The sequence below is a fragment of the Anopheles moucheti genome, chromosome 2 (assembly GCF_943734755.1).
Source record: "Anopheles moucheti chromosome 2, idAnoMoucSN_F20_07, whole genome shotgun sequence".
NCBI lineage: Eukaryota > Metazoa > Arthropoda > Insecta > Diptera > Culicidae > Anopheles > Anopheles moucheti.
In genome coordinates, this window is record NC_069140.1 from 57,925,758 (window position 1) to 57,950,855 (window position 25,098).

The 25,098-nt window shown below is 42.7% G+C and overlaps 2 protein-coding genes across 2 annotated transcripts; one reads left to right on the top strand and one right to left on the bottom strand.

Annotated features, from left to right (window-relative positions):
- Positions 1-4,109: 4,109 nt before the first annotated feature.
- Positions 4,110-5,085, bottom strand: LOC128298389 (zinc finger protein 574). The gene is made up of 2 exons (XM_053034140.1): positions 4,473-5,085; positions 4,110-4,387 (listed from the first exon to the last, which is right to left on the bottom strand). Exons 1-2 carry the CDS (start codon positions 5,083-5,085, stop codon positions 4,110-4,112), a joined length of 891 nt encoding a protein of 296 aa, XP_052890100.1.
- Positions 5,086-24,584: 19,499 nt separating this feature from the next.
- Positions 24,585-25,097, top strand: LOC128310638 (probable sodium/potassium/calcium exchanger CG1090). The gene has a single exon (XM_053047332.1). It carries the CDS (start codon positions 24,585-24,587, stop codon positions 25,095-25,097), a length of 513 nt encoding a protein of 170 aa, XP_052903292.1.
- Position 25,098: the final 1 nt, after the last annotated feature.

The window sequence follows — 25,098 nt, forward strand, 5'->3', positions numbered from 1 at the left end:
AAACTGATCAGACAGACCGCGATATTGCGTTGAATCTTCCTTTTTCCTGTAGATGATACACTATATAATGTATTCAGTATTTGCTGTTAAAGTTCATGATATTTGCTGTATGTCCGCATTATTTTAAAATTTAGTTGCATCTTGTCTCATAAGCTCCTCATATTTATGTTCTTTGAATTGATCATACAGAAGGGAGAATAAATATTGGAGTTGTGCTGCAATTCGGATAAAAATTTCCTAGCATTCTTATGCTTAGCATTAATTCCACCAATTATTTTCTAACCTTCAGCTTCAATTCGAAAATGACAAATTATGTCGCAAGGCAGCAATTTCAACTACATTTTTCACGATTATGAGATCAGTAACCCAAATGCGATACATTTTGATGCACAAATCGCGTCCAATCCTCCACTGCAAGATACATGCAACATTGCGCGGATAAAAGGTTCACAGGAAACCTAGAAATGTGACACAAATTTGCCCCATAAATCTTTAAAATCTTAAATCTTTGGGACACCTGATCGCCCACGCACTGGACACTTTACCCACGTACATGGAATGGAAGCGTGCGAGAAGAAGAAAAAAATGGAACGTTGTCTAGTGTCCATAGAAACAAAACCCCACGGGTCTCGATTTGTCGTGAAATTAGAACGATCCGAAAGTTTCCCAGACTTTTCAATCCGCATCCGCGAACAAAGGCAGCATTTTGTCACACCAGCACTACGACGACATCATCGAGCTTGAATGAAACCGCAAAATGTCGATTGCCCAATGCCGTCAATTGATATCATTTCTCTCGAAAAATCATACATTCCCGAAGAATTTCACGGGCAAAGGGTGTTGGATTACCTGCCCCGATTGCTCACCTTGCCTTCGGTGTCTGATTTATACGTGTCCTTCCAATCATTCGATTCAGGTGCTCTTGCTTCTTTCTCCTAAGGTAAAGGGGACCACTTTGAATGATAATCGGTTCGGAAGGTATAACCCACTGACCGATTCCAATCGAGCGATTTCGATTCGATTTCTGCTGCCCACCCCGACGACGACAGGCTGTCTGGTCTGGTTTTGCTGGTCTTTCCCCATTCATGCTTGTACAGTAAGGCTTTGTGAGTGTCTTGTCCTTTTTTTGTAACCTTTCATTCATTCATAACTTCGGACAACTGGCCACAACTGGCCCGTAGAATATGTCCAATTTCCCTTTAGGTCCTTTTTTATTCCCATCCCGGTTGCTTGTGTCGCACTTCATCCCTGATCCACCCTCATTCGGACCTTTTCAGTGTTGTTTTATGAATTTGTTGACCTTTTTTCCTGTGATAATATCGAGACACTTCCTCGTGTTGGAATCCCGGTATGATAGGTGAGAATTTTCTTTTGACATTTTCAGATGCACTTACACCCAAGATATAAATAGTTGAAGAGCATGGACGCTTACAGCCCGATACCTGACATCGAAGCTAAGGGTTTCAGCCAAGTAACAGCATTAAGGGTCATAAATTAAAACCAACTTTTACAGAAGTCTACTAAATTAGTCCGATGACAGAAGGATTTGAAGGAAGCGAATGAACAACAGATACATGAGAGAGATACAGACTACGATGAAAGTACTCGACGAGAGGTTCACCAACAGTCTTGGTGCGAATGCTGGTTCCAGTTCCCCAAAGGTAATATGTTCAGTTTCGTCCTTTTTTCCTACCAGAACATCGGAATCGGCTTCGCTTCACTTGTTCAGGAATATCGCCCTCGCAGTTGCTATTTTCTCACCTCTTGGTTGATGCCGTAAAACCCCGAACCGGCTAGTAAATGGGATAATAGGATTCAGAATGATAATAAAAAGGCGTGCAAGATCCGTTTCTTTTATGTCGTTTTCGGTTACGGTTCTCGATGTTCCACCTTGACCACCTTCGCCGTCGGATCTGCGTGGGCTTTAACCTGCTCCGGTCTGCTCTGACTTACGATTGATTAGCCTTCTCGCTAGATGTGTCCTTTTGCAGTTCGCAAGAACTCACGAAGGCTTTTTAGCCGAGCGAAACAATAGACGAAACTATTGGCAGGTTTTGACGTTGAGAGATGATTGTGAAGTGATGATTATTTTACGACATCGCCACAGTCACACAGGTACCTGTGCAGGGTCCCAATTTTCAGCCATGGGAATCGCAAAAAATAGATTCACAAATTTCCAACAATGGTTACGTTTACAGCATACCATGAATGATGTTTCCATTTGAATCTCTGATGTTTCTAAATTTGGCGAAAAATACAGACGTAGAGCATAGAGTGGAAAGAACAATCACTGATCAATGCTGATCATTCAACTGATCTCCCGTTGAGGCATGGGGGATGCAAAAGCCTACTGTAAACGGCTTCCGTCTTGCAGCTTAACAAGTCATCAACATTTGATTCGCTAATTTTACGCTCTGCACGACAACGTGTTCCATGTTCTGTGTCCGCAATACTGGACAGGTTTTAGATATGCAAGTTGGGAATTGGGCGTTGCATGACGAAAGCTTAAAACTTTACTATAATTAACTGTCTCCCGTTGATCGCTTCCGCTTAAGAGACTAACTTGAATTCCTATCCTCACCCTGCTCGATTGGTTTATTGTAGTGTCATTTATTTAACTGGTCCTTAGTTTTTAACTAATTTTACTTAGATTACATTGACAAATGAACCCAATACCAAATTTAAACCAATGGTTGTATCAAATCCGATGAATTGCTTTCATCGTGTTGTAATTTTTTTTTTGAATATAGAAACTATTTATTTGTCCTTTTTCTGTTGTGAATATACTTTAAAAGTTGCGGTATAGGAGTTTAATTTATGATTGAAAGGATGAGATTTACTTCTATATTTTTATGGTATAAATATTTCAGTATTATCAGTAAAATGGTCATAAAATTACAAAAGGCTTTTACTGACTTTTGGTAGAATGAACACGCTGAAAAATATATACACACTCTGGATCTTGCATTTTCAAGTATATGGGTCCTTTTTAAAGGATTTTTGTTATATTTTAAACAGGCATGTTACTTAAAGGACTGTTCTACTTCACACCAGTAGAAAACACCAATTTGATTTTGTTTCTATGAACACAAATAAAACACACATCGTAAAAATGGTGTTTGTAAAGTTAAAAAAAATAATATTGTACAGTACTGGTACAAAATCCCATCCTACCCGTACGCAGAAGTGACTGTACAGCTATGAGTAAATAAAGACAAGGGAAGTGAGAAAGAAAGGTGTGAACCTTTTGAGGATGTGATGTCATTCAAGAAAAAGTTAAAAAATAGCATCTTATCAACTGATTCTATATCAATTATTAAGAATGCGCAAAAACAACGTCTCTCTCAAGTAAGACGACGAATGCAAAATTTTTTCTGTGTGTCTTCAAGAATTTTTCATATTTTTTCCCAGTTTTTGTTCACGATCATGACAATTAAGCACACTAAAAATGCGTATAACACTAAAACTAACGATGACATCATTTATATCAAATGCAGCCGATACAGAAAAGAAACCGGCACAAGTAGACTATAAATATGTTTTTTAAATCAAAATTTTACTATAGGCAAAATAAAATGTTTCTTAATCTTGTTTTTAAATTTAATTAATTCTAAATACTTCTCACTAAGTGAATTAGAGTTGGCTAAAACCCCACCAAATCGTGATCAATCATGTATTTTTAGTGGTCTATGACACTTATGTAAAGATGGATTAATTTGCAAAGTTCGCTTGAGACATCGATATCGATTATCGATTTATCGAAAAAATACAGAACATAATCATCATTTTCTCGAAGAAACAATATAAACAAACATGTATTACAAAAACCCAATTTCGTAAAATAGCTTTTTGACTATCAGTTGTCTTAGTTTTATTGTTTTACTTCTTAAAGCTATATAAAGATTCGTTAACACTCTTTCACCAAACATTTGTAAACTACCGTCGGAAAATATGTCAATCATCTGTTCTTAATAGTAGTAGTCTTTGTACGACAATATCAGCTAAGTAAGAAATAACTTCTTCCGCTCCATTCGTTTTGTTTCTGTCAGTAGTTTTATCACGATCGGTCACTGGGGTAATATTGGATGATGGATCGGAACGGATCGTTCTCAGTATCCAAAGACGTGTGACGCGTACATCGGCATCAACATAGCTGCCGCTGCCGCCGCGGCTGCTGAAGCCGGCATCAGACCATATGTGTAACGCTCCTGGGGCAGGTGTGTTTTGGTATGCTTCTTCAGGTGATCCCGACGGCCAAACTTTTTACCACACGTCTGACAACCGTACGGTCGGATACCGGTGTGAATTCGTTTATGGCGTGTAAGTTCCTCATTACGCGTGAACGTTTTACCGCAGCCAGGCTCATCACACTTGAATGGTCGTTCACCTGAAGAGAAGGTAGAATCATTGTACGTTAGTTTGAAACAAGCTTTTTCGCACCAACATCAAATGTTTTAGTAACAAATACCTACCAGTATGAATACGGATGTGTCCCTTCAGCTGGCCATTGTTTGAGAACGCAACGTCGCAGTGTGGACATTTGAACTTTTTTGGTCGCTGTTTACGACTGGCCAGTAGCTTCGCTTTCGCATCTTCACTCAAAACACGCATATACTCCTGCTCCATCTGATCGTACGTAAATCCTAGCGGATCGATCACCGACGGCATACAGGATGTCCCGAATGCTCCAACCGGACCGGGAACTCTTTGCGCCTCTGGGAGTATTTGGCTCGGTAACGGATGTTCGGACAGTTGGTGTTGCTGTTGCTGATAGCAATAATGGTAGTACGCGGCCATATCCGCCGAAGGATAATGCATCATCGATGGATCCGGGATGGCATTAAGCTTCGATCCGAAGCCCCCACTTAATTTCACTGGACTGTGGTTGTACTCGGTCGGTTCCGATTTAATCGTTTGCTCACTGTCACTATCACTGAACGAGTCCGATTCTTCACCGTTCACCACACAACTCGGACTCGGTTCGCTGCACGTTGCCGTAGGCACTTCAGACTTTGTCTCCTTACCGTCCCAAGGACGAAATAGCCGTGAGTAAGTTTGCGGTGGCGTTAGTGTTTTAGCCGACATTTTGTTCACTTTCGCGGTACTCGATCGGGGAGTGAAAATTTGCTCACAAATATTGTGTACGACGACCCACGTGATGTTCACCCTTGGCAAGCCGTGCGCAAAATGAGATGACTAAGCAGGGGAACTAACAAATTTAAACCAAAATGCCCTCCAGAATCCTGACAGTAAGGACACGAGTGAGAGAGGGACAACTTTAAGCGAAGGGTACCCTACGCTCTACGTCCCTGTTGGAATAAGGCACATTGGTAGCGAGGGATTTTCCCTTCCCTCACTTTAGTCTGGTGCTCTTACGGCAGAAAAAAAGAACAAGTCTACAAAACCCACAGACAAACTGTCTGCGAAAGATCAATAGAATAGGACATTGTCGATTGTGGCAAGGACCTAGATTCTCCAGGCTGTGTTCTCGCCAAACAGAGGGGTGCGTAAAGAGGCCTTTTCGTTTTCTAGCACCATAGACAAACCTTAAAAGGGCCAGCACCATATTTCAATGCGTCATAGTGCCGTAGCCTCCTCCCAGTTTTTTTTTCTGCCGTCCGGAATGGTTATGTTTCGGTCACATTCTTCCGCGTGTGGTTCTAATCGTACTCTCCCTTTCAACTTGCAGTATGTAACTGCAAAGCGTGTCCTGCGTGCAGCACCTAACAGCTACAATTCTTCAACTCTTCAGCTACACGAGATTATGTCCTCCCTATTCCCTCATGTGCAGGGCTGTTGATGTAATCATTCCCTGCGGTTCGCCGCCTTAGTGGAGAACGGGAAGATATCGATGGAGCGAAGTGAAATCTCTCAGTTTAGCAAATCGTGCATAATTTTTATCTTCCGTCCCCCGTTAGCTAGTTCAATTGCCCACCGTGAAAAGGCGAATTGAACTCAAAAAGGGGATTGAGCTAGGGCATCAACAGCGTAAAGCGCAATGCCGTGTAAATGTGAGTGCAGCGACGTAATAGGAACCCTCTAACGTGAGAGACACTAATCTAAAAATGGATGATCGATCAACCTTTTGGGCTGTCAAAAATGGTTTTTGCGCATGGTTCCGCTTGCCACCGCAGCATCTTCCAAGTGTCAGCCTGATTGGCATTCGCGCTAATTGTGACGGATCGAAGGAGGGTAACTTAAAAAAAAAATGTCTCCACATGACAGATCAATTCTCCTGCTCTTGTGTTTGCTTCATAAACGTCATCTTATTTCTGTCCTTTTCGCTTGATAAAAAATCCACGCAGTCCAAAGCGCACTCTTTGAGCACGAGTACGAATCGTATTCGAAATTTATTAGTGGTTTTTATTGCACCTTCCTTTACCGGGGAATGCAACATTTTTCTTTGTCCACCTTTTTATGTAACAATGAAGCGAAACGCTTAATGTAACAAAGAAGCAGCAACAGGCACGCTCTAGCCTGAGGTGCAAAAATGATTTTTTTTTTCTTTGAAAAAGGATCACATTTGGGCAAACTTGTGACGAAACCAAAGAAAAAAAAACCGCATCACCCCAAATCGATGTCATATTGTGTGCAATAGTGGAGTGGATTCACTATTTTTTTTTACATCACCGAACCTAGAATAGGATGAAACAGATCAACCGTTAGTCCGAACACCGATGGACGAATTTCTGCGTAAATCTTGATCGTTTTATTGTCCTCGCTGACATTGCGCATAAAAGCCGACACTTGAATAAAATGGGAATCGAATGATCGATAGATATGGGACTGTTTGGTAGGTAGTCTGCTTGTACAGTACTGCAAAATAAAGCCGGGCGTTGGAATGTCTTAGCTGAAAGCCACTTTAGCCTTTTGCAAGTTTAATATAAAAATACTATTTCTAGCAAGCAATACTGTATTTTAAATTAATTTTCATTTTTGCGCAGTATAAATGTTGGTTTTGAATTAGTTAGGAGCTTACACATATATTTATAATGGTGGTATATTTAGGCTATTTTATTCTATATGTTACACGTTGCATATTTAATTTGAATTATTATGAGTTCGTTCTTGCTGTGATCAACAGCGTGTCTTCGTTCTATAAATTTAGAGGATACACGTGACTTAAACAAAACGACCTAGAATTATTGCTAAGCAGATAATTTATTTTGAAGTTAAAGACATTCTTACATTGCTTGAAATTAGATGTTTGTTTACTTTTTTTTTAATAAATATTTTTTATATTGTCGGAAACGTTTTATAGTCTAGTACAGTAAAAGTTATAAAGTCGTAGCATTACAGAAAATATTTAATTCCTTTTTAACAACATAAAATTTTTGTCCTCCGTATGGCCATCCAAACGATTGTAAGACAATTCGCATTATGATGCCACCATCAAACACATCCTGAGGGCAATTTGTACTATAAGTTGTTTTGAAGTGTGCTTTTCGATCGTGCTGCTAACGTCTCCAGCTGGCTGCTGGAAAGCCCACCTTCAGCACCTTTTCTTTACACAATCAAACAAGAGCACGAGTCACACGTGTGTTGCATCTCTTACCTTTTTCGATCGAAACCGCGCGCGGATCGCGGGCGATTGAAAAGGCTGTACGCTGCGCTGAAAGGGAGAAACACAACAGTGCCCAAAATGAACCTCCCAAAAACGCCATAAATAATGTGTCACACTTTGTCAACGCGCGTCGCTTGCTGGCCTAGTCTAGTCGGGTCTAGCCGGGAGGGAACATGATCGGTCCTTTTATCCTTGTGGTTTGCCGCGGTTGCTGGCTGCGGCGGCTACCATTGTTGCTGCTGTAACCGTGTATCTAGTGGAATTAATCGTTTTTCTCTCGAATCGATTCAGTTTTTTGGTGGACATTCGAACAAAGGTTTGGATCGTGGCGGGTGCACTTCAGATTGCCGGCTGCCCTTAAGTACTTTCACAACGGTTGTGAAAATAAAAGTTATAAGAGAGATGATGGAGATGATCTTAGGAATGTTTAAGGAAAGTAAAATTAGTGAAGAATATTCTGTTGTTAATAGCACGTTCAATATTGATCTTCTAAAGTTGATGCACACCATAATACCACCATTTGCCAAATGTTACGTTTTGCTATTTCGTAACTCATGTTTACGGTTCGCCCCAAGGGTGCCGTGAAAGTATTGTTGTATGAAATCTAACGATAAAATAAAAATATAACGAACAAAATTTTCATATTCCTTTCAATTTGTTTAATCCGCAACGAACAGTAAAAGTTTTAAACTTAACCTACCAGTTGAATAAGATCTGACAATAACTTTGCTGAGTTTTGGTGGTGTGTGACCGATTAAAACTTTTTTTTTAATTTTAAAATTCAATTGAAAGAAATGTTTATTGGTTTTAAAGGGTTCTAACACGAACGTTTGTTTTTTCAACGCGCTAAAAGAAATGTCATCGCTTAGAGGAACTTTCTTTATATCGAAGAAAAATTGGCATCCGAGCTGATGCTGTGATTGTCAAAATTGGTAGTGAAATCGTGTATCATTTTAATTATTGAATTACTTAAAGAACTTCATAACATTTGCACAAGGTGGTTATGGGCAAACGCTAACACGCATGATCTGCATTAAAGTATCTATTAAATATAATTTTCGATAACAATATGCTCATAATTACTTACAAAATCTATTGGTATCAATTGTAAAGTTCAAAGCAATACGGCCTGGCCGTTACTGAAGAAATAAAAAAAAATTGTAAAGTTCAATTATTCACCGGGGCGGCCCGATGGGATGATGGCAGGCAGTCTTCACACAAACGGACCGGAACAAAATCCCATCCGGACCAATCCCCTGTAGCAAAGACTGACTATCCAGCTACGTGGTAAAATAAGTCGATACGGCCAGGCCGTTCCAACGAAAAAAAGGCATAACTGAACAGGGAAATCACTACAATTATTAATTGCCTGTACTTCTTATTGGACTCTAGAATTGCTTTCGTTCCTTAAATATAATTTTCGAGTTTCAATCAAAGGTAAGAGTCAATCGTTGCCTGGCTTTCTTGGGTCTGATTGCTTTGACTTCCTTGAATATACGCTCCCAGGATCTTAATTCCTGCATACCGATAAGTGGCTCGGATGAGATTTGATAACGGGGTTGTCTTAAGGTGTGAAGATAATCCTATTATTATACTACTTTTATGTGGTTCTACAACTACCCGAAACTAAACAAAATCAAATTTTGTGGAATTCTGTTCTATGGCCTGTTTACTATGAACTGAACGAGTTCAAGTCTTCCACATTGTCTGCCACGGATACATTATACTAACGTGATTTAAAAATGTTAAGAAACTTTGTTAGTTCGTAGTGTTCTTGTCCAATAATCACATTCAAAGTAACTAGAATAAATCTAATAAATGACAGAGTACATCCTGTGAATCTTCAATCAAATCTTAACTTTTTAAGTAATGTTTCAAAAGTACTGATAAATTGTATACTGAATAATTTAAACATTTCTATTGGAAAAATATTTGAACAATACTCAAAACTCATCCGATTCAATTACTATATTTTGCTGCTACTCGACTAAAGATGGTCTGTTTTGCCATTTCTCTGAAAAATGAATGGATTTTCAACCTAAATCAACAACCGGCATGACACGGTAATTGATCTCATCAGTATGTGCTTTGTGGTTCCCTGTACTCGGTGCAGGCTAAAATCTGTACGCTTCATCTGGCCCGATGTCTGGTTCGGCACGGGTACGGGACAAATTGAAGCAAATATTAGCATAATTCCTTTCACAACCCAAACCCAATTGTGCCGAAGCGGGACAACCGCCGTCGGTGCGTGCCGACGTGCTGTGCGTTTTCGATTCGAATTTTGCACAAGTAACAACATTGCCTTCGACACCCGGCCTCAACCTTTCAAGGCATTGGGATTAGGATTTTTGTTTGGTTTGGCAAAATGGTTAATCCCATTCCAGATCATTTCACCGGCTATCGAAAGTGAGACTACCGACGGTAAAGCTGGAGAGCGGCGTGAAATGGTTTTGATGTTGAAGTTCCGTAAATCGATGCACTTTCGGTAACGATCTCGATTTCTGTCTCTCTTTCAATTGCTAGATGAGAAACGGATTAGAAATTGTATTTCTTTTTTCGGTGGTCTTTTGGGTCTTTCCGAATTTGCCGTCAGAGCTGAATGAATGTCCCCGGTGAGGACCATTTTAAGCACCGTTCCGGTATTAGGTGGAGATGAAAGAATCTCAAAAGCCAACAAAGGAAGGATCACAGAAGTTAGTAGGATTATCGGGTGGCAATGTCATGTTAATTAACTCACCTTCACCGTCACGCTGCATTAGCTACGGATTTTGACTCCCTCAAGCACCAACCGTAGATAATCCGTGACGAATGACGGGCACAACTCAATTCCATCGCTATGAACCCTGGCGCAATTCGCTTGTACACGAGACATTCATTTACGGCTGGTTGGAAAACAATCGTCGGAATGTGTGCCCAAGCGAGACAAACTTTCAACAAACTCTGTGTATATAGGCTATGGTAAGGATACCAACTCGAAAGGTGCAAACCACTCCAAACCGTACCGCTGTGGCTTGTCCTACGCAATAGAAATGTGTCGGGATATCTTGACTGCGCTGGTCCTTTGGGTATCATTTAAGGATAATAAATGTAATGAAAGATGGAAACTCTACCAAACCGTACCGATCAATTTTCCGTCCGACTGTCCGCATTCAAGATGCGGTTTGCGATGATCGTGAGGATCCAGCATCGGTAAGGAACGAAGGAATGCCAAACATATTGCAGGGAACAACCCCGTCCAACACGAGAGGTGCTGAAATGAAATGGCACGAAGAATGGTAAAAAGGTCCTACCCACTGTGAAGGACGCGACGGCGGTGACGCTTTCGGTCGATCATTGTCCCTGGTGGAAGGTAGCTCCGGTTGTTGGAACGATGGTAGCCAACGCTACACGGAAAGGGCACGATGGAAGTAAAAGGCAATATGTGTGCGAAACGAAAGTCAGCGTCAGACAGTCTGGCATTTGAAATAAATCCTGACGTCTACCTTTTGCGCCTCCACCAGCACGGGAGTGCGGAATGAAAACGACGGGTGAATCGTTAATATTTTTCCAGGAATTCCAGACTGCAGTCACGAACACTTAAATGTCACCCGAGCAATGATAGTTGAATGGGATGAAGCACGCAGCAGCAGCAGCCACAGTTTCTAGCGAATGCAATTTGAGTTTTGATGGAACGGCGAGAGAGAAAGAGAGAGGTTTTCTTTCCAGTAAAAGGATTTACTGGAGTGGCACTCGGTGAACAATGAGGAAATTGGTTAAATTAACTGCGTTTTCATACCGAATTCACTTAACCGTGAACATTTTCTGTTATTGCTACAAATGGAAAGCAAAAACGAACTGTTTAAGATGTTGACTTGATGGCACGAAAAACTGCTGGATGGATGGATCTGGACGAATTCAGGATTTGTGACTGAGTTCATCGATTTTAAACATTGTTGTGCCGTTAGTGAACAGTAAATATTATTTCACTGAATCCTTTTAAGCGTCAGTTTAGTATTGCTTCTGCTTTAAGATGTTATGCACTATGACATTATGTTAGTGAGAGAATAATACACTGAAACCAAAATGTCAATAAAACGCTCTGTTCCGTTCCGAAGTACATTGCCTTTTGGTTTTGTGGTTCTTATAAATATTAACGAGTTTCATCTGTTTTCAGCTGCAGCCGTAATTCGTGGGTACGGGAATCAAATCGTAGCAGAAATCCAAGTTATCTATTCAAGCCTATTTAAAGCTAATATTGCAGCATTCATTCGCAATACTGTTTCTTACATAGAGTGTCATTACAATCTTACACATGAAACTTATGATGGTTTTAAAGATTTATTAAATTATTAAAGATTATCAATGGTTTATTCGTTGCTATAAATTAAAAAAATATATGAATCTACCTTTTTTTCTCAACTCTGCGCTTAAAACGATCAAATGATCATCGTGTAATCGATTTGTACGAAACTGTGATATGATAAGAGAAGTGAAAAACGGTTCATCCACCCGAAAGGACAATTTTTTTTATTGTCACTTAACGCTGGAAAGCTGCTCAGCATGATTTTAAGTACCATGTAAACGGGGAACCACATCAAAGCCGGTCGGCAGTGACATGCAATACTTGTCACCTTCGGCTAATCGGCATGCAGCAAACAAACAGCTTTCGCACAATAGGTTACACCCTCGACTGAAGGCTATGATATCTACCGAAACTCATCAACGGCCTAGCAGCATTATGAAGATGTTGTCCATAAACATCACTTCAGACGAGTCAACCCGAAAGGTTGCTCCGGCGTGCCGTCTCCCAAAAATAGGCGGTTTCAATGGGCTACTTTATACAGCTCTTTGTCGAATGCAGTTTGCAGTGCACCCAAATGACGTTGCCTTTTGGAAAAGGCGTCCTTTGTTGTAGCTTGTGACGAAGACACAACCTCAGCGCTACAACAAACGAAACTTGCCGACATGTCGGCAACACGATAAAGCCGTCAAGAATGCAGAGCAAAAGTGTATAGTTGGTTTTTGCAATGCCCAGCTCGCTGTTTCGGATGCGTTTCTAGCCGATCCCGGTGACAGTTTGCCGAAAAAGGGAAAAGCGGTAAACGGCACTGGAACAAAGCGGTACCCACAACAACAGAAGCGAACAATTCAAAGAGATGTCGGCAGAAAGTCACGTGAAATGTGAGCGAAATAGGTACCAATAGGTACTACTCCTGCTGGCAAAATGCGTGATAAAGGTGCCGGGTCATCATAAGCATTATTGGCACTGATCATTAGAGAAAAAGAGAGAGAGAGAGAGCGAGCTTGTTGCTTTCTTTGTCGTGAAAATTAAGAGCTACCGTTTTTTGCAGTACTTCAAATGATACAACCACCTCAGCCACAAGACCCACCATCCCACATTGTGCCTTAAAGTGTTGCACGTATAATACAATAGTTGATCGAAAAATTCGGTAGTCACCGCCCTCAAATACCATAGGTGGAACAGAACACTTTTGATTGGGTTTTGCCCCATTACTGCGAAGAACCCCTTGCACGAACCCATTTAGCAAAATGATGACTTTCGATAGATTGTGCCCTCGTACAATAACAAAAACCCAGACCCACAAAGATCGACGCATTGATCTCTTTCACTTAGAACCCTTTTGTGCGCAAAGGCACTGTATGCGAATGCTAGTAAGGGTCCTGTGAATCCTGTCGATTTATGTACCTTCAACGCGCCACTTCGATTATAAACATCGCCAACTTTGACCCTTTTCAACTCTTTACTTTTTCTCTAATCGGTGCAATCCGATCGATCATAGCTTGTCTGCGAGTATAAAACGCTATCATGCTTATTAGTGGAAGTGATGCACGTACTTTAAACTTGAATTTGTTATCATGTCATGTTTGTCATATTGGATGTGTCATAGCAGCGATAATCTCGAGTGATCGATCATTTTAAAATTCTACATCTTTCTCTGGTGCTGGCAGTAATAATACAAAGTGGTGTAATTCTAAGCAAGCAAAACAACCATGCATAATGCAATACGGCAAGTGTTGTACAACACTGGAAAATGGTGTCAATCAGTCGTGATTTAATATCTTGCATGTATCGAATATATCAGAATTTCTTGCACTCCTAAGTGAATAATCAATATATTCTTCGATTTACCCTACCATTGTTGATTTACTTGATTTTGTTAATTGTTTAAGATCAATTCTATTATCACGATCAAAAAACCGTGAAACGAATCTTACCTTAACAGGTCTTAAGATTGACTAATTGTAACTGTGATGAAACTACGTATATTCAATGGTTATATCAGATATAAATTCACTACTAAGTTGTAAAGCTATAAAGATAATAGTTGCCAATATCCATCCACATTTTTAATATTTTTTGATTTTTAGAAACTCGAAATAAGCACCCAAGTCATCACACCAAATGTGCAGTATCGATTATTCTTACTCAGTAGCTCTTAGTAAGTATTTTTCCATTCTCAGACCACTACTGTTACAATAGGCAATGTTATATTTGATGATTGTAACAGCCAAAAACTCATAAATGCTACAAATGTTCAAATGATAAACCCTACTCGCTAGATCTGCTGCTATTTTTATGGCACTATAACTTCAAATGATGTTGACATGCCATTTTTAGTCTAGTATGGCTTATTTAACCGGATCCGGTAATATCATTTTTTACTGATTGTATTATGTGAAGTCCCTTGAGATGTTCCCATACACAGAAGTAACAATCCGGCTACGTGTAAATAAAGTCAAAGAAACCCAGAAATGACAGACTTTTGCCTGTTTTGGCTAAGGATGCCGGTAAAGAAGAGGAAAATTATGTAAAAACCAGCACAACTATCTTTTATCCCTACTTTTACTACCTAGCTTATATTACTAGTTGCTAGTTTCACGAGGATGATAAACACTTGGCAATTTCTTTCCGAAATAGATGAGCAGAATGGAACGAAAAGAACGGTGTGTTTTAATAATTGAGAATATTCAATGAACCTATTTCAAAATCAAACACTTTTATACCACCAAGAGAACCGTATATTGTAATTGTAAATAAAATTTTACTAACCAAGCGTTCACTAGGCATCTCGACATCTCATGAACCGTGTAGTAGGTAGCACAACTTACAATCGGTAATATAAAATCGAGAACTCCGAAACAGATACACGTCGGAGTATTGCATTGTTATCAAATACGGCATTCGACATGCCGGTTCAAACGCATCGCAGACATCATGTGTCCATTTATCAGCTCCGCTACGGATAATCGCCTAGAGATCAGTGATTTCTTCTCGAGGGGAGTAAAAGTATTAAATACATGGCACGTTAGTTATGCCAACGATCGCAGGAGCTTGATACTTTGATGATCCGAGAATTTCAAAGAATATAACGCAACATTTTTGTTCAAACATGTAGACCACCAGGTTGGCTGGATTCTTAATAAATATTGCTTTTTATGCTAGCGTTACGTGTCCGATATTTCTTCTTTGAAAGTAAACTTTCATACTTAGCATTTATGTATGCAGGGACTTCCTGCGATTAAACTAGCCCGGTTGCAGTGCTGGGCGGTCTGTCACGATGCATCCAATGTCAGCTAAATTTAATGCAATCAGATTTGACTCTAGGTTTGCACTGCAATACTTCAGAGATCCTGAGTCTACTGCCTTCTCCGTCGTAGTTCCGCGGGTTTGTTCTCGTTTTTGTTGTGTTTATGCAAAACAGCAGTCACCCAACAATTAGTCGATCATTCCATCGCACACAAAGACTATTATACGCACACTATTAAAAGGGCACTAACGTAGTTTGCCATCACTCCACAACCATTTCGAGATCTAACAAGTACATATCAGCATCCGTCTGGTTCATCGCAGTCGCGACTGATCACGAATAATCCTTTCATTAAGCAGCCTCCTGTGTAAATATCGCCTAGTTTACTGTGGTACCGATAGTGGTGCTTCATCCCGACCCGATCCCGACGATCATTTCCGAATATAGGACAGTGTGTTCTACTATTAGACAGACTATGTCAAGTATTAGTGCATGCATCTTGCTTTTCTTTATTGGTCTATCTCAGTCAATCTGCCATTTTTCCAATGCCGTCGAAAGTTTTTTGCTGGAAGATTTCCTCGCACTAGCACCTCTGAAGCACCTTCGGTCTTCGACTAGCGTTGTGGATATTAGCAATATTTCAGCTATTACGCGAACCGCTTCATAAGATATCGTTCAGTATGCATATTTCACAAGTAATCTGTGTGCTCTGGCTATAACTGTTAGGTTTTGCTTCAAGTACAGCTCAAGAGTCATTGCATGGCCCAGGCAATACATACATTAGACTACACTTCGTTTAGCTTGAAGGATCTTCAACGTTCGGCATAAACTACCATTTATATACCCCCTTTGTCTTCTTGGTGCAAACTTACTCAATGTGTTCTTGAAACTTCAGTCGATCTTCCATGATGATATTCAAGTACTTCAGAGGTCGGACAGACTCTATTTGAGTATCTCCTACGTGGATTGTTGTCTTCTGCACAGGATAAACATATTCTTCGCGAGCAATCTCCAGTTTCCTGCTCTTCATCCAAGCCTAGAGACTCTCCTGATAGCTTCAGGGCTAATTGATTGATCATTTGCACTGCTATTTCCAAAACAGACCTCAAATCGTCGCAAAGAAGTAAAGAATGATCGCAGATAGAGCATTGTACTACACTAATCTGTTCGGATATTAGTCAGTACGTTTAAAGTTCCTATCCTGTAGGATCGGCAAGAGTGCGTAAAACATGCTTACGGAATTGTTGAAATTGAATTTCTTCTTAACTTTGGGAATGGAGTACGTTCATCATATCATCTAACACAAGGACTTTGTGTTGCGTGAAATCTTTGTTCCCACCACCCCTCTGATTGCCTCTTTACAACATGAACCAGCTTGTGGTTAAGACGTACGTGAACTGCCCAGAGGTCAATAACGAAAACAAACAATCGTACACTTTTGTTGCGGAATCGCTACGAATACCATTCAATCACGAATTTCCATTACAACACCACAGTATACATTCTTGCCTTCGCAAGACGGTTTCTACACGCTGTGGTGAATAATTTGCTAAACTCATCCTGTTCGGAATCTCTGCCACAATCAAATTCAAATGCTCTCACCAACGGGTGGTGTGACATTGCTGTGCTCCCGCTACGTACCGCAAACCCATTGGCGTTTAACTCCTGCTGATGTTCCCGCTGTGTTTGTCGTGCTGCGTTTTCCTTTTCATTTAGCTGTCCCGGGAAGGAATACACCGCTACACCGAAACGATCGTGCAGGACCATCGTAAGGAAAGAGCTAGAATATGCCCCGTACGTTGTGTAACTATGGCGTGGTTGTGTATGTGATGCTTACTTCCGGTCAGCAGAAAGGACGCAACCGGTAATTTGTAACCCATAATTTTCTTCCATTCATACAAACACTCATTCTTCATGCATACACACGGACGGCTATTGCCCTTTTCGCAGCATATTTCTCACACCCTGGCGACCGTTTCAGGTCAATCGTTCGGATTGGGTTCGCATAAGTGCATGGTGCCAGAAACGGGTTTCATGCGTTGGGAGCTGTGCGGATGAGACGTGGAGGACAGACGAAAACCAACGGACATCCGCAAGAGGGAAATCAATTTCCACAGTGGGCGGTAAGTTTTGCGGTTTATGCAGAAACAATTCGCAACTCGCTGTACAACGGTGGGAAGTGAATCCCTGTGGCTGGCCTCGAAAGGTTATGATGGAAATTGACATTGCAAAGAAATATTTCTACACCCACACGGGAATTGGGGGGGGGGGCAGTTGAAGGCTGTATTTATTTTAAACTTTGCTACACCCTTTCAGACATTTTGCTCCCAAAGGGCACTCCATTTAGTTGGTTGCAACAGGTACTCAAAAGCTTTCCAAATGGTACTTCAAAGCTTTCCAAAAGGATAGCGATACGTGAGCGACAAGTTTCTGTTTTATTTTATGCTTAAGAAGAGAATTTATTCGCAAAAGGTTACACTAAATAACATAACAAAGAAGGTACTTCCGTCGATTAGCAACATCCCGATCCGTGATCTCACTGCTCAAGCACGGTTGATAGGGATTAGGGATAGCGAAGTACCATCGGCTGCCCGTGCGGCCTACTCCTATTTCCTGTTTGTGGCGAGTAATTTCTCCCTTTTTTCGTGAGCGACGCACAGCTAAACCTCAAATCCGACATACGACATGTCCTACATCAAGAAGCGCTTGGTCGCACGACATACGGTTGGCATCCACGTCCCGATCCACCCGGTTGAGTTGGAAAAGCGAAAGTGAACCGAACGGAACCGCTCGGACCGTGAGCTACTCGCTACCCGCTAGCAGTCGCGCTAGTGCGCAAACGTTGAAAATCCGTGAAAAGCCCGAACGCACCCGCTCGTACTGCAGGCTCCACGGTTTGCCGTAGCTTTCGCCGGGGGTGGCTTCCGACGACGGTGGCGAGCTTTGCCGTTTCACGAAACACTCCTGCACACATCGTGACATCGTGAAACCCCCGTTTTCGGTTGGGGCCGACGCCATCGGGTCGTCGCCGTTTCAGTAGTCCAGCAGCGTTTGTGACTCGCGCTTAACACGCTCGTCCGTGTCCGGGCCCGGTCAGCGAGCGGTGGACAATCTTTTCCTTTTCCGGGTTGGGTTGGGTGTGCGTGTGCGGTGTGTGCGTGTATATACGGCTCGTGTGTATGCATTCGTGACCACGCGCGCCTGTGTGTGTGTGTGCGTGTGTGTGTGAGTGCACGATTGTATGTGCATCTCTAGGAGCGAGCGATAATAACAAAAGGTGAAAGTGGAAAAAAGGAAAACCAGCAGGGATCCGCTACTACCTACTGGAGCCCTCCTCCCGCATAGGGTTAAAGGTAAAGGTTGGCATTGTGTAGGTGCGAATTGTGCTCACATCAAGCTCCACACACTTTGCAAATCACAAACCATGTGCGTATGTGTGCTCGTGTTCGATATGAGTGTGTCAGTGTGTGGGTGTGGGGAAAACTGTGCAGAAGCCCTCGGATAAATGGAAGCAGCCAAATTTAACCGTAAAACCCAATGCAAAGCTTTATCGCCCAAAATGCTGGGTTTGGGAAAAGCTTTTCGGGAAAATTCCGAGTGTACAATGATCCAATGCGAATATTTCTAACAACAAATTTCACCTTACAGTGATATTCCTTGGATGATGTTAGAGAAATGCATTAAACTTCAAAACTAGGACAAAATGAGCTGGTGGAAAACGTTTGGAAAACGTTCATTGTTGATGCCGAGGGTGATTTATCCGTGTGTCCCCAAGCCCAACGTATGTGTTCCATCCTGGTGAATGAAATATAAAACCACTAATTCGTAACACCACATCAGTTCAGTATGTGCAGTATTTGCTCTCCGCTCTGTCCCATCTTTGGCTATTGAACAAGCTTATCTTTGTCATCCGCTTACATCATACGGCAGCAGTACAGCAAGGCGCAATCGGGCAGAAACATTCTACCAAACCGCGGTCATCTGGAGCCGGTGGGACACCGTGGTCCTGCTCTTTGCATGGACATCCGCCTCTGAACGGGGTATCCAAAATAGAAAATCAATGAATTTTCGTGCTGACTGCATGGTTTTCCGAATGGAGGCCACCATGTCCGGACCGGACTCGTGATGAGCGCCCCGTACACTAGGACATTTGCTGGGGCACCGTCGTTCTTGGGCAAGAATGTTCTTGCCGTGCGGTGGAGCAGAGATTTTTTGTGCGTACTTTTGTCGCCCCGAAAAGGGACGTAGGGCGAGCGTGGTTTTTTTGCTTTCTCGCCTTCTGTTCCTGTGCACTCGTAGCTCAGCGTGAGTGTTCCTTATTACGTGATGGCTTTGGGTGAGTGCCACCGCTCGCGTTCCTGATTTAGAAATAGTACTCCGGGTGGGGGGGAAGCATGGTGCAGACTGGTCGTTTGTTTTGCGCTGGATGGTGTCGGGGTGCAGAAGGGAATGCTTAAACAGGGTGTACACTTTTGAATGGGCAATGATCGGAAAACCCGAAAACGTTGAAACGAGTGGCGCGACGAGGCGGCCAAACAAAAAAAAAGAAACCGACGAAAATTCGACGAAAATCAGCGGCACAGTGAGTGTACGTACCCGAAATCTGCTTCGTTGCGGAATGGAACGATTTTCCCTCAGTTCCGGTACGAATTTGTGTGCCCTACGTCACGCGGTTTGTAACGATTTTTCGCACATTCACACATAGCACCACCACCACTACCAGCAGCAGTAGTCACATTATCGCACCGAGTCGTTGTGCGACAGGTGCGGTGCGACCGGAGGTAAAGGGATGTTTGGGAAAATTGTCCAAAGTCATGGTTGTTTAATCGACTGTCAATTACGATACTACGGCACGCACTGTCGGCTCCACTCAGCCGCGGAAAAAGAATCAAGTGCTACGACATTTAAAAATATTGCTCATTATGTTTACCGTCTGCAGTATGGCTTCGATACCATTTTCTTTCAACAACACCGGAAACGTCCAATCAGCAAAAGAACACCTGATTCTGCTATGGTCTTACATTGTGCTCCCCTTCTCTGCTGCCATTAGTGAATGCTTTTCTTTCTCGCATTCTCGGTGGAATCATTACGATGAATCATGTTATCCGATCAAATGTAATGCGATAAAAGTAATGGCAGTACCAACACTTCCGGCAAACCCTTTTTTCACAAAACACACACGGCAAGGGAACGGGGAATCGGGAACGGAACGCAAATCGATAACCGTCCAACCGGCGCGGTGTCATTGAGAAACAGGACAGTGAAAAAGGACCACCATTCGCATCACTGACCAGTTGCACCCCCATTGCCGTACCAGCAGGCTTTATCGATGGCAATACAATACCGTGGCCCCTCGCAGCCATCGAACAACGACGCGTAGTGGATCGTCTGGATAGCCTCGAGTAATAAAACACCTTAACGAGCAGAACCTGCCGCTTCAATACTGGGCCACCGTGGAGCCTTTTTTTCGACCGGAGCGTCATCAAATGCAATGGTTTGGATTTTTTTTTTTTGGTCTGTATTCTTCTCTCCTTAGCATCCCAACTATCGATCGATGCGATGTACAGCACCGAGCGGATGTTTCGCCAAACACGGACTCCGATAATTCTGTGTGTGCTTTTGCCGACATTCCGGCAGCATGCGAGAATGCGGACATTGCTGTTAGCATTCGTTATTTTTAATGTTTGTACTACTATGACCCAGTCACAAACACTAACACATACACACACGATCTCTTCAAGAAGGCATTTACGTTTGTCTTGTTGTGTGGGATTTATTTAGACAAAATATTTGATAGTCCATCCAGCAAAGAATGACCACTGTGACGTTCACAAATTAGGTGTTTTTACTGTGCTCAAGACGTGTGTTTACTAGATATCTCACTTCGTTGTGTTTTGAGTGATAACTGATTGTGTCTTAAAGTGTGATACAGCTAGCGAACATTCAAACGATGGCAGTGTAAATGTAAGAGTTAAGCAGCAACAACATAAACGCAGTTACATAATTGCAGTGTACCGAACGGTGGAAGGATTACAGTAACAAGGGTGTCCGTGGAATCAACGATGGTGAATACCGTGTACAAAAATAGGCAGTGGTAGGAATTGGAACACATCCGTGGTCGGGTGCAAGGCAAGGCGGTGTTTAGTATTAGCTCCGAGGGTATTGAATTTCTATCGACCTGTGGAAAAGTGTGTTGTGTATGGCCAACCGCTCAGACCAATGCTAATCGTGCAAGGTGTTCCTAAGCATTGCTCTGCCCTGGAGGACTCCACTCTTGAAACCTTTCCACATGCTCACGGCGACGGGGTCACCTATGATGCGTTTTCACCGCGCATTAATAAGTAATTTTCTGAATGAAGCCACCTCATTCGTTATATTTGCTGCTGTGAAAACAACCCCACGCCGTAAGGGGCACAAAACAACTCAGAGAATCGTGGATAGTTTAACCACAACAAGTAAGTCGTGAAAATGATGCCCAGCGCAGCAGCAGGATGACTGTAGGATAAACTGTCCTACGCTCTATTGAATTACTGCTGCAAAATGGGGGTTTTCAGAGCAAAACATCTCTCGTCTTGGCTTGATCGGATGGTCGTGCCGGTTGGCTTTTAGTCGGGGCAAATTGAGTGTCCATGAGTCCACTGGAAACGGGCACCGTCAATGAAACCTTTGACATTTACCCTTTTACGCTGCACAACAATCACATTTATTAAGCCAAGTTTATTCATAAAACACACTTCGCTCTAATCCCATTAGTATCTTGCTTATCGAGCCCAGAAGGATCTGCAATACCTGGAGTCGGCTGGCACGACTCGCAATCGGATATAACTCCACGTAAATGAAATTATTGTCCAAAGTGTCTACAGCACTTTCAACCGTGCTTTCCTGCACGGTGGCCATCAGCCCTGTTGTATCAGCTGGCCACGCTGCAAAGCACGTAAAGCACAAATGTCATTACTGTTACCGTTTTCCCTTGGAGTATCAGCTCTGTAAGCGAACGGTGACCAGCGCATGGATACGCAAATGGAAGTGTAACGTCAACCAAAGCTGGCGGCTGCTACACCACAAAGATGCCGAAAAGCGGTGAAAATGTAAATCGACAACAGAACAACATGATGTACACATCCGCCCTTTCGTGCCAAGTGTTTGCTCCCCATTGGCACTCTCCAAAAACACCCACCCGTCGCTGGTAGCAATTTACGCGTGTCGCGTAGGAAGTTCAGAAGCTTTTCACTGGCAGACGATGGTGAGAATGGGCAGCGAATGAAGTTGAAGGGAAAGCTAAAAAATGTTCGCACAGCATTTTTCGATGCTTACCAATAACCTCATCCGGTGCCGATTCTTTTCTTGCTGCTCACGTGAGCCGTATCGCGCGTGGAAGGAGTCGATTTGCCTTCCAACGCCGGAACTGGCAGCGATGCGTACAGGGACGGGGACGATAAAAGTGTGTGCTGTGCGATAGCATTTACCATCGGTAGATGGGAAAGGAAGCACAGGAAAATTCATTGTGAGTAGAACAAAAGCGTAAATGGAAAATCAAATCTTTACCGCTACCGGTTTGGTTGATTCCAGCGGCACGTCCACGAATCATTCACATTCTCGACATTATTTCGTATTCAGTTGGTACACGCCCGCCTATGGCGGTTAGACATCCTTGCCCCTGGGTGGAGTAAAGAACAAATAAAGCAATTATTAAACCACCATCCCACGGTGTCTACCAACTTCAGTGCGAAGCACTCACATCAGGCAAGCTGCAGTATGCAGGAAGGAGGTTTCGCGAACCATGCGCAAAGTTCAAGTTGTCACCTGCTGGTGTGAAAGCTTGAGCTTCCTGTCCAGTCTAAGGCTTTTGAGTGTAAGATTTATTATTCATCACAGAGTAATTGAAAAGCAAGAGGTCGCAAATGAGTGGTAGTTATGTATCGCTGGGGTCACTTGGTGGCATACCGGCTGGTAATTACCATAAAAGGGCTTTCATAGAACGGTGAAAGAAATGCCGCTTGTTGATGTAGTTAGCAAGCTTTTTAACTTTATCCATCTCTTCCTTGATAAAAGGAATTAATAAAATGGAAAAAAAAGACGAGAAGCAATCAAAAACTCGTTGACCTGGAATGATGGAAAGGATAATTGAAAAAAGAAATCGTCCTGGTTTTAAAACTGAAGCAACGGAAATCGATGTGAAAGCCCTACTGAACCCGAAGTTGAATGACTATCGGTTTACTCGAAACGAAGCGCTGGAACTCTTATCGATATGCTACAGCTCTACCCGCGATACGTATTCTTTCCATAGCGTCAGGGGAAGAATCATGATGCGAGAGAAGCTTCAATTTGCACAAATTCCTTTTCTTATCAGGCTAGAACCAGTCGGTAGAATGAAGTTTCGGTTGAATAAATGTGCTCCTTGCAATTGCAACAATTGAATTTCTAGCAATTTATAGCAGAATATACTTTGTGGAACTTTTTCCGACCATTTGTATACTAATTTGTCCTCTTGGGAGGCGAAAACTAACCACACATATCATCTACCTTTTGATCACAAACGTCAGTCTGCATAGTCCATAGCCTACTTAGTCTTTCACACTTTAGTAATCAAACAAAAATGCTATTGAATATAGCAAAAGGTACAAATGAAATAAATCTCAATGTGATGCATCAACGACAATCGGCACTTCTACTGGCAACTGGCAATGATCGGTTGCAATCATTTAAAAAAACCCACAAGATAGCTCTCAAACCTTATAACTCCCAACGCTACCGTGTAGTATTCTCGACCGTTCCCTACCTCTCCAACCACCATTTGACAGACGCGCACTGTTCAATTCCGCCTCATCCTGACACTCGCCAGCGTGGCGTGCCTTTTCCCCGCACACATCTACCAAATGGCAAATGCGAATTAGTAGACAGCGAGAGACGAACATTAACTGGAACTGCTGGCAAAGCGTCTCGCTAAACTATCCTTTGGGGAGAGGTTTGAACGTTTATTCAACGGTTTAATGAAATCAACTCGAGCACCTCCCATCATCGAACGAACGAACGAGCGCACGAATGCGAGATTGAATGGACAAACGAGTGGACGGAACTGGGTTGCCGATGCTCCATCTTTGCAAAGCGTTTTTTTTTTTCATCGCCGGGCACGCGTTTTCCTTTTGCGTGCCATTTTCATCCGGGGGAAATCAATGGTATTGTGAAGATGCCACTTCGTTTGACAGTGATAGCTGCTGTGCAGTTTTCGTTTTCATAATCACGCGTTGACGGCGAGATCAGGAGCGAAGCACATTCCTGGGAATACAGCGTAACGCCACTAGATGTCATGCTAATGCGTGCTTGATGATTATTATTTCTTTAACACTACTTTCCACTTGTTCTTTATGTCTCTCGTTTGACCTCCACGCGGTTACGCGTCCGCCAGATAGGATAAAAAGCAACCATCATCAACATCATCAGTAGCATCATCACGTTTCCGCACACCGTCAGCTAACCATCCAAGATTTGCGATGGCCATCGGCATGGCAGGGCGTCGGCACACCCGACGAGGTCGCTACTGGCACATGGGCATCGTATTCCTGGTGTATTCCAGCTTCCACGCGTACTCGGCCTCGATCGGCGGCGGAAGTGAAGAGAAGGGAGGATACGATCTGGGCAACATCGATTTGTCCAACATTACGCCGAACCCAGCCTTCTACGCTACCTCCGCGTCATCCTCGGGGGAAACTTCTGGCGAAAGTGATACAGCCACACCAGACGAAGCGGGCCCCACGGAGGAAACGAAACCGGCCGCCGGTCGGGCACACCACAGCCATCCCACGTGGAGACCGAAGCGCGAAAACTGCACACCACCGGCGATCGAGCAGTTCCCGCAGCCACTGATGGGCCCGAACGTGAGGAAACATGGTGGTCTGATCATACACGTGCTGGTGGCCATTTTCACCTTCCTCGGACTGGCTATCGTGTGTGATGACTACTTTGTGTCGAGTTTAGACAGAATATGTGAAGGTACGGCTCAATAGC

Excerpts from the sequence above, each read along its gene's own strand:
- LOC128298389 (XM_053034140.1), bottom strand. The coding sequence starts at position 5,085 with ATGTCGGCTAAAACACTAACGCCACCGCAAACTTACTCACGGCTATTT. Across the intron at positions 4,388-4,472 it reads ACACATCCGTATTCATACTG|GTGAACGACCATTCAAGTGT; the intron begins GTAGGTATTTGT and ends CCTTCTCTTCAG.
- LOC128310638 (XM_053047332.1), top strand. The coding sequence starts at position 24,585 with ATGGCCATCGGCATGGCAGGGCGTCGGCACACCCGACGAGGTCGCTAC.